Source organism: Taurulus bubalis (assembly GCF_910589615.1).
Source record: "Taurulus bubalis genome assembly, chromosome: 8".
NCBI classification, from domain to species: domain Eukaryota; kingdom Metazoa; phylum Chordata; class Actinopteri; order Perciformes; family Cottidae; genus Taurulus; species Taurulus bubalis.
The window spans coordinates 10,283,557-10,294,255 of NC_136596.1; the positions used below are offsets into that span (position 1 = coordinate 10,283,557).

General features: G+C 41.7%; 1 protein-coding gene across 1 annotated transcript; it reads left to right on the forward strand.

Annotated features, from left to right (window-relative positions):
• Window positions 1–4,694: 4,694 nt before the first annotated feature.
• Window positions 4,695–10,451, forward strand: pik3ip1 (phosphoinositide-3-kinase interacting protein 1). The gene is made up of 6 exons (XM_079222789.1): window positions 4,695–4,913; window positions 5,092–5,220; window positions 5,686–5,802; window positions 6,952–7,140; window positions 7,282–7,360; window positions 8,746–10,451. The coding sequence occupies exons 1-6, from the start codon at window positions 4,802–4,804 to the stop codon at window positions 8,951–8,953; spliced, it is 834 nt and encodes a 277-aa protein (XP_079078915.1). The 5' UTR covers window positions 4,695–4,801; the 3' UTR covers window positions 8,954–10,451.
• The last annotated feature ends 248 nt before the right edge of the window (window positions 10,452–10,699 follow it).

A 10,699-nucleotide genomic window follows, 5' to 3' on the forward strand; every position in this document is an offset into this window, starting at 1 on the left:
CGGAACGAGGGCCTTTTTCTGGGCACGCATTGAGCAAAGCCAATGAGGCCCGGGATAAGATGACCTGCGGATATTTCAAGAATGCTGAATGACATCCTCATGTGCAGCCTCAGTCTAGAATGAGTATTGCAACTGCTGATGCTGCCGGACACCAGTGCTTAACAGGCTGACTAAGTTATGTAAGAGCTTTAAATGAAAGTTGCATTGCATTTTCTTGTAGTTTTGTATGGCATCGAGGCTTTTTTCATGCAGAGGTACAGCCACCAGAATAACTCCAGGTCTGTCTTTGTGATCACCATCAATATGCTCATTATTATTCCCAAAGCAGTGCTCCTGTTCTGTTGTTGTAAGTTGTTTGCCATGTTTCAGCGGCAACAGAAGCAGCGCTCACACTGAGGCAGTGATGTAATGCGATAGTCTCTGGAGAAATATGCTATTAGTGCCCGGCAGGGGAATATAATGTATGTTTTGATGCTCCATTAGAGGCCTTCTGCCTGGATAAGCCTCCCATTTTCCAACCACATGAGGACTGAAGATGATTAACTGGATCTGATATAATGCTGTCAGTTGCTCCGCAACGTACCACACACTAGAGCAGTCTTACATCACTGCTTTTGTTTGAGCAGGGAGGCTCTCAGTATCAAACAATCACTGACACAAAATGCTTTGTTCATGCTATTGTTGGGCTACTTATTTACTGTACATGGACGTTTTCCTGGTTGTATTCTGACAACTTTTATTTTTTTTCTTGGGATACATTATGTTGTTGAATTCTCAGAACAATATCTAACACAACAATTTATCAACAAACTGACTGATAACCAGCAGAGTTAGGTTGTTACTGTTTCACTTATTTCAACATGTACATAAGGTATTTCTAGTTCAGTGAAGGTCCCATTCTGTATGCATGAAGCATTGTCCTCATGAGCATTATACAGCTATGACGTCAAGCTTGCCTTAATGATGGATACATAAAGCTAATGCAATGTATTTCCCTATGACCCATGCCAAAATGAACAGCTGGTGTGTAGAGCTGAGATAATCATGTGCCTCAGAGGAAGTTACAGGTGGTTCTTGTCAAGGTTATGCTGAACGATGAAAGTTGTTGGGCAAAACTCTGACCTCATTATGTTAGGACAAACCTTGAGTCATCTAATCAAGGCCACCACGTCTACTAAAAGTGCTTGTCTTTGGCACTGACCGACTCTGGTTGTTATTATAAGTGTCTGACAACATTATGGAGAGACCCGACTGAGAAATGGGATGCTTTTCTTGGGCTTGATCTGGCCTGTTAATTATTGTGTCTGTGTCCCGCTCAAGGAGAAGTATTGTTATCAGAATATCGGGCGGTAACTTGTCCCACTCTGTACAGCGTTCTTCCTCCGTGGGCCTCGTCGGGTCACAACACTCACAGGTCACCACCAGCGACGCAGCAGCAGCTGGTTCTGCCTCCTCGTCCACGCTTTACTTTGCAGGAGCTCTTTATCCGTTAACTCCGGTTCATATAAATACGGACTGCCATCGACTCGGCCTGGCAGGCCGGCGAGAGCTTTCAGAACGATTCTCCTGAAGCCAAGCGAGGCTTCTTCAGTTGAATTTGTACGACACTCTCAGCAATGGCTTATTGCTGAGACTTTTTCCGTAATGTGTCTGTCAGATTATATATTATGTTTGTCAGACACAATGATAACAACAACACTTTTAGACTCACGCATTGACGGTGTCAGGTTGCCCGATTGGATTACAGTACAGCCCGTCTGCAGCGCTCTCACGCAATACTGAACCAATTGAGGAAATTGTTATTCTTTTTAGTCAGTTAAACAGAAAACATGGGCAAATGTGGTCCAGGTTGAAAAATACCGACATGACCCTGTAATGATACCTACATTACAAAAATAATCCCCTACAATTCGGCTTCGTAGCACAGATCTTTTGAAAATATATATGTGGCCTTGAACTTTGCTCTACTTCAAGACAAAGGCAATAAAGTAATGTGGCTTGACTGCTTGTCAGCGTGTCTGAAAATAAAGCCATCGTTTTAATGAAAAGACAGAAATTCTCTCTTAATCTTCCTGAACAATGTGTGCAGTTTGTCTTCTGCCTTCGACCTTAAAAACTAAGTTTGTGATGTAAGTAAAGCAAGGTTGGCCGTTTACTGAAGACAATGCTGGAAAATTACCATCTGGCTCAATACAAGCCTTGCCTATTGTTATTGAGAGTAAATTGGCTCTCAGTAATCTTACATCCTGCTAATTAAATGACTAAGTTACTATGGAAACCGGGAATAAGGCCAAGGCGTGTGCGCATGTGCGTGTGTGTGTGCGTGCGTGCGTGCGCGCACATGCACACATACAGGTGTGCACCATTTGGAGCATGAATGAGTGTTTTTCCACTGTTGCGTCACAAGCCAGCTGCTCCAGAGGATGACAGTAACATCTGCAATGAATTCAACGTTTTTAAAAGAAGGGTTTTGTCAGTTTAATTGTGAATTTAATTTAAAAAATGAACCGTCAATGAGGAATATAATAAAGATAACTTTTGAGGTTGTCATAAAATATTAGTTTTTCCTACTATGACTGATACTAGTTTAATTTTCCAATGGAAACGCTAGTTTAGATTGACCTAAAGCATTGCTCAGTTGAAGAAGTGGACACTGTAAATAACCAGCCTGTGAAGCCTGTAACAACATAGCAAAATGCTAGTTTAGGCTTTCAGTCTATTGTGGTGCACTACCAAGAATTTAAATATTTAATAAATAAGAATAAACTTCAGCTATGCTACAGATGTAAGCAGTTGCCCCTAGAAGTTGGAAAGGTGACACCCCTCAGCCAGTATGTCAGATTGACTTGAAATTTGACACACATGTCCATCTCCGCCTGCTCGACAAAAAAAGCCCATCAGACCTCTAAACTCCGCCTTCCAAAATCTTCCGCCATTTTGAATTTTGTGAATATTTGCGAACACCTCCTACAAACTGAATCCAATTCATACCAGGTCATTATTGGAGCTATATCATCAAAGGTTATCAAACGTGTTGCTATCTCATTGCATTCATAAGATATGGGCCAATTAATGTCTTAGGGGCGTGGCTTGTACATCGATCAGTTACACATAACTTAAAAACCATTTGGCCTAGTATCACCCAATTTGCAGCATATGTGCACATTGCATCCTGTAACATACCCAAAAAGTATTATGCTATTAAACCATTAGGGGCCTTTACAGGAATTCACCCATTTGGGGCTTTTTTGTAATTTCCTCTCCAATGCATAAACTGGAGTCCACTCCACGGATGAAGATTGGCAGTTCAGTATCAGTCACGTCAGCGTTCTCATTCACAGCAAGAGAAGATGCAATAGAGTCTTTTCCCTTTTCCATCAATTGTGCTTGCAAATCGGTAGCAATCTCACGTACACGATCAGCAACAGTTTTTCTTCTTAAGCTAAAAATGCTTGCTTTTTGTATGGACACATGATGTTGCACACTTTAATAATTCCCCGCTTTACAAACTCTCCCTCGGTAAAAGGCCGGGCAGATTTAGCTATTTCTTCGGCCACGACAAAACTTTGTGATTTTTTTTTTTTTTAATATATACTTTTAAAATCAACTTCATTTCTATATAAATTGTTTTTATAAAAAAAAAAATAATCTCATAATCTACTATTGCATCATTTTGATTTAACATGACATTTATTTATTTGTTATTAGTGGTGGAAATGGACTTCCACATGTTGGCTCAGTACCAAATGTGTTCCCTCTTTAATGGTCTAGTGGCTTGTGGTTTCACCCAGTGCATGATGGGAGAGGCTCCTGCCCCCTGTAACCTTGAATGAGCTGAGTGTGATAGAGAGTGCCGGACAGATGCTTTGTGTTTGCTCTGGTAATTGCCTGAAAGCAGCGGTTTGAAAAGTGGCTTTAGTGAACACTGACTGACTCAGGCGTTGGCTGCCCTCTTTACCAGTCAGCCAACAATGGCACAGGGCCCCTCTGCCGTGAGTACCGGCAGATTCAGGCAAATACTATTTGCAGCTCTCCTTTATTGGCCTCTGTAGGGTCTTCCACTACGGACCAAGGCCAGTGGAAAAAAGAAAAAAAAAACAGGCCTCATGTGGTGGAGAGGAAGCCTGGGAAACAGGAAGATTTGGTTTGGATAGATGCACCAAGCACTTAGAGTCAGATCTGCAGTTGGATGGGGATTATAAATGGAAAGTAATGACCGCTGTTTATTTTCAAATAGAAATGAAAAGCAGAGCAGCTATTTATATACAAGCACAGAACATGTAATAAGCGTGGAAATAATTGTTGGACAGGAAGAAGGACAAAGTTTGAGTATGGATTATTAAGTAACTTTAAAAATTTAAAAACAAATTAAAACTAAAATGTGAAAAAACTTTGTTGGCTTTCTCTGCTGACTGTTTGACGACTGGTTTATTCTCACAAGGCTGCTTGTCACGGTACATCTCGAGACTATTTTGCAGCTGATGCGTCTGTTTGTGCGTGTTGTGTGCGTGCGCGTCTCTGTGAGTGTGTGTGTGTGTGTGTGTGTGAGAGAGAGAGAACCTGGTGAGGCTTTAGGACCTTGAGGTTTGTGCTGCAAAGGGCAGCTCCTCCTCCCACAGAAGGCTGTTTACGAAGAAAGCTGGGTTCCTCTGGCAAAAACAAGGGCTGGGACTCCAGCGAGAGGAGCAGTGTGCCTGATGCAAATCTAGCACAGGCTCGTCGTCCATTTTATACCATTTTCTTATGTATTTCATATATTTTATTGTTGTTGTTTTTGAGAGAAAAAGGAAAGTAGCGCACCATGTTGTCGCTTAATTCAGCTCGTCAACTTATCAAAATGTTGTTTTCCCTGCACGCGGTTTTCCTGAGCGTGGCCATGGTGGAGAGCAGTTCATCAAATGGAAATGCAAAAGGTAAGATTAAACATTAAGGACTATTTTTGTTCTATTTAATTTGTGGTAAAATACAAATAAGAAGTATACAGTGAAGCCTGATTCGCTTCAAATCACAGACAACATATAATGTATCATTCTGTTTGATTGCACAATCAATGATATGCGTTGTGCTCAATTGTTATTTTGTTTTTCTCAGATTACATACAATCCAATGGTGTAGAGTACAGAGGGGAACAACAGAGCTCCTCCTCGGGTCTGACGTGTCTCAACTGGACCAACAACAACAGAACCTACGATGTGAAACTCTACCCTGATTCACAGACAGGTAAACAACTTTAATAGATGTGTCTTTTAATGCAGAGATCAGCAAATTACCCATTAAGTTAAGTCATTCCTCTCCTGTTTTCTACTGTTGGAGTCATGCTGAAGACAGTTTCCTTACAGGATCACACACAGCTCAGACATCTTTGTTGAGATGTTGATGCAGTGTAATGATACAGGTTTCCTCAGGATTTTTAGTCTTAGGCACATGCTGAGAAGGAAACACCAGATTGATATTTACATCCACTGATTTTTCTGTTTATGGTGTTAAATGGCTTTAACATTATACAGCAGCTGCCATTTCTTTTTTTTGTGCTCATGGTGGCCGGTTCATTTGAGTGTGACGAGGTAGTTTTAATGATTAATTAATCCAGTGGTTTACCCACTCGGCGGGGCAGACAGAGACAGGCTTATATTTCCAGGAGGGTATCAGTAACAGGCGTGTGCGTTTTTACTGTTTCCCCTGTAGGTGTGGGAGATCACAATTACTGCCGAAACCCAGACTCCTCTGAGAGGCCTTGGTGCTACATTGCTGGCCCAGATGGGGCAATCCAGAGACAATTCTGTGCAATTGACACAAGCAAAGGTAGGTAAACACTGACACAACAATAATCATTCCTATTTGGATACTATAGTTGGCACTTGCACAAAGAAAATTAGACATTTGAAGAAACAGACAGAAACAAGCTGGACCTGGCAGAAATAAATATGCATATTCCAAATTATTAACAAAACAACACAAATACAAGCACACTAGGATTGTTCTGTCTGTGCTCTCTTGATGCTGCCGGCAATTACTTTCTCCTTCCTTTAAAGCTCTCATGATTTTAAGAAGTGGGTTATGCTCGGGAGAAATAATGAGGGGGATTTTTTTGGGGCTATGCAAATGTTCTAATTAGTCAACACACAAAAAGATAGCTTGATGAGAGAGTTTTATAAAAGGTTCCTCTTGGTTTACTTTTTTTTACCACAAATAAACCATGTGCAAAATGGATTACTGGCAACAAGTGTTTTACCATTTCAGTTTATTAGTCTGCAGTAGGTCAGTTGGGCTGGATTAAGCCACAGAGAGAAGTTTTGTCATCACTTTTCCATTAGTTTGCTTCTTGTCTCCAAAGCCAAACCAAGTCACACAATAACAAAGCCCTGCAGTTATGTCATAAAGTTCAGTTTGAAGAAAGCCGTTGACCACGCCCCAAACCCCAGCTCAATGGCAGAGAGAAAAAGTCTTCGCTTGGAGACAGCAGGTAATTGGCTGCTTCAATTTATGTCGTCATGCCCTTTCACTCCAGAGTTCGTAAACAACAACTTGTGTAGGAGGAAATGGAAAAGGTGTTAAAGAGCAGATGTTGACAGCTGCGAGCTGAACCTTCCTGTCTCCTCAGATAGAGTTGAGCATGAAGAGCCTGTTTGTGTCTGGCACAGATTTAAAAAACACAATGTAAAAACTGATTCACAATCCAATTTCTTGAGACCAGTGTTGCAGCTTTTGTCGTCCTGGTAAGAAGGTTTTTGCGTCAGTAGGAATGCTATTGGACCAGCAGTAGTTGGAAAACCACAAGATCCGGATGATACACCAGGAAGTGCATTACTAAGTGTCCACACACTACACGTATTATTATAATATTTTAGAATAAAATAGAGGTAATTTTCTGGAAAATGAACTGATCATACAACTCAATTAAAACTCATTTGGCTGTTGTTTTACACTGGCATTGGTACTTTGTGTCTTTAGAACAAGCCTCTATTGTACCAGCGGAGGCAGAATCCCTCAAGCCAACCGAAACCATTCCGTTCACTGAGAGCTTTCAACCGGCAAAGACAGGGGCCTCTCAGGGAGAAGTTGCTGCTGTGCAGCCAGTGATGGGAATCAGCCAGCGAGTGCGCACAGGACCCCAAAAGAAAAAGGACCTTGGCACGCTCGGTATGTTGTTATTAAACCGAAAACATATATGATGTTGGTTTGAATTAATCTTCATGTGCCATTGCTCCATAAACCAAATGTCTTCGTGTTCAGTTTCTACGCTCAGTTTTTAACCTTTTATGTTGTCCTTTTGTTTTTCAGGCTACGTCGTCGGCATTTTCATGATGGCGATTATAATCATCCTTGGAGTAGGCATCACATTTGGCTACTTCTATAAGAGGTCAGTATCAAAATCACAACAAGATCATCAATCATTATCCACAATCATTTGGTTCATTCTTATAGAAATTTGATGAAGAGGACCTCACGTTGAGCATTTACTTATTTTTCTCTCTCTTTGAAGAGGCAGGCGTTTAATCTGTTTCTGGGATGTCATTATTACATTGTGCACGTCTGCTGTAACTGTAAACAAAGCCAAAGTGTGTGCTTCAGAGCTTCTTGTGGCTTCCTGTTTCCACTGGCACGTGTAAGATGTGCAGGAGACATGCCAGTATACTTAGTTAAAACGATGGATAGCATGCATATTTATCGGCCTCTTGAGTGTAGGGCATCAGCTGTTGTTTACATTCCCCTGTGATGTTCTTTGTTTGCTTGGCAGCGATTTTAATGAACGTGGGGAGAAACAGGAAGTGGAATGCCCGCAGTCTATTTAAAGCATTTTCTTGAAATAAAGACAGGATTGGATGGAGAAGCCTGCACATTCACTGCAGTTATGTAATGTGAAAAATGATGGCCCCAATGTCGTGATTCCCTTTTGGCACAGTACAAAAATGCCCTCACAGGTCTGTGTTTGGCTGTCAAATCTGATTAGCAGTGCCCCGGTCTTTGTCTTCTATTTCAGGAAGTGATTATTAATAAAGGAGGAGCAGCACGTTATGTCAGAAGGTTTATACCTGCCCTCAGCGTACAGTGACATCTCCTTCAGTAATATAAAAGGTGTGTGGCAAGCATGCCCATAATCGTAGCAATTCAGCTGCCTGTCCACTGGCCTGCAGTGGCTGGAGACTCCCACACACCTGCAATGAGATTGAAGATGACTCATTTCCCTCTAGAATGGTGTAAAGCATGCAAACATTCATACTATACTCCAATTGGGAACAGGCTCTTGACCAACAAGTAGGAGTTGGTAGTGAAGCAAGCAGGTCGTGAAGTGTTTTGTATATTGTGTGTTTTGGCTACGGATCAGTGGAAAGCATCACTGTGTTGCATTGGAGAAGATAGGCTCTTTGCCAAATCGTCAGCGCTCTGTTCCCTTTCACCATCTGTCCCTTGCCTTTGCTGCGGACCTGGCACTTGTTATAACAGGCTCTGTTATCTACATGCAGCATGTTATCTAATGCTCCTTACCGTGAATATTTAGCTTGGGTGCCCCCCAAATATGGTGATGTACATAGTATCAGCCCCATGTCTACCAAAAGTCATCGCTATGGTAGCTATTTTTATTATAATCATGGCAAAAATAGACTCGACACTAATTGGTAATTTGCATGATAGCTTTGAGAGGAAAGATTTAAGCCATTACAGTCAATATTCTGTCTATAACTTTAGATCTATGTGAGGAGTCATTATTGGTGAACATAATGAATCTCTGCTGTTTGTGTTTAGGGGTCGGGACTTAAAGAAGCAGCATGACCAGCGAGTGTACGAGCGCGAGATGCAGAGGATCACCCTGCCACTGTCAGCCTTCTCCAACCCCGCCTGTGAGCTGGTGGATGAGAACACCATCGTGATCACGGCAGAGGACGAGACGACCCCCGTCCAGGAGGGCGGGGACCCTCTCATGGGCCAGCAAGCCGTTACCCCCGGAGCATGAGCAGGCGTGGAGTCCTCAGACGCAGGACTGTTATACATTTTTGTGAACCAAAACACTTCTTCGTTTCTCCCTTCTGCCTCCCTGAGTAACCTCTGTTTTAAAAGGAGTAGGGGAGCAGTGTTCGCTCCAAAGACTGAATGCTGTGTCTTTTGTATCCCCTTTCCAGTGGTTTTTATACATTGGAGGCACAAACAAAATAAGCTGTGGACACAGTCCTAACAACTCAAATTCATTGTGGTGGATCTGTGGTTAATGAAGATATGACGTGAAGTCTTTAATATTCACTTTTGCTACATTTGATAGCAAAGAAGATAAGGCCATGTGCTGTCCCCTTAAATAGCAGTATGAATATCTAGTCTAATGGACTTGCCAGTGTTTATATTGGTGTGTAATGAAACACATTCTGTAAAAAGAGATGGTGTTTGGGATGGGGGTTCGTAGCCTTTTGTTTTTCACTATGTTTCCATGTGGAGACGGTGCTCTCCACAGGAGCTTTCATTTGTATTGACCTGTTGGCTGTGCCGAGGGAGACGCAGATAAGAAACTTGTATGTAAAAAGACTGCTTTGCCTTGGAGACACGCTGGTGACACAGATGTGTCCAAAAATAGCCTCCTCTGAGACGGGATGAGGGAAAACCGGCCCACTAAAGACAAGGGAAGTCCTCCAACTCTGCCTTTGCATGATGCTGCTGAATGTATTTGTTCTTCTTTAAACCAGATGAATCTTTTTTTCTCTCTTTGTACTCGACTGACAGACCTATGTGGTTACAAAGCATGACGGGCGGTCAGGTCATCGGCAGACATGAGGACGTGCCCTTTTCTTCCACACAGGTTAAGGATTGACAGGAAATATACAGCGTGCTCTCAGGGAGCGTTAGGGACAGCCGATAGTCCTCAGGACGACGCATAAGAGGAAAAGACAAAAGCTCTGTCTTTGCAGAGCAGGACAGCGAGTGTGTTGAAGGGATGCGGAAGCCAGGTGATTAGATTCAGACATTTGAGTTATGCACTCCACACTTCAGGATAGAGAGAGATCGATGGAGTAGAATAGAAACAGTCCAAAGTTTGCTGTTCTAAAACATCTATGCATGCACATGGTTACCTGCTGTATGTTTGTATTCAGGGGCCATATTTTTGCATCTTTAAAAGTAGAACTACTGATTGAAGAAGACATTTTAGAAAATATCTGCCTGGAAATAGAAATAACCGTAAACAGACGATTTTGTTACACATGATGCAAAGTTACTTCCGAGTGTAAAAATCGTTGTTATCACTCTGTCACTCCACATGATCTTGTTTTGTTATTATTGCTGAATCCGCATCACTGATAATCTTTTCTAACTGCTGCTCCATTATTTTTTTCAGTGTCTGTGTGCTGATTGTAATTCTTTTTTTCTTCATATAAGCAACATGTTTAAAATACTGTTCAGCATTTTAATTTAGTACTTTTATGAATGCAGATGTTCACTTCTGAGATTGAAATAAAACATAAAACTTTGACACCATAATGTGATGTAATCAATCAATTAAAAATGAAAGAGGGAGTACAACATAATGTGGCATTATGGCTGGACACATGTTGTTATTCAAGGTTTGTTTGTACTTTCTTTGCACCAGCGCCCTCTGTTGGCCATTCTTAAACACAGACTTCAGACATTGGAGGCAGCTGAGAAAGTAGTAGGTTAAGATATAAGGCAAGAAGTACAAGGAGGAAAAAGATTTGAAAATGCTTGTAAAAACAAACCA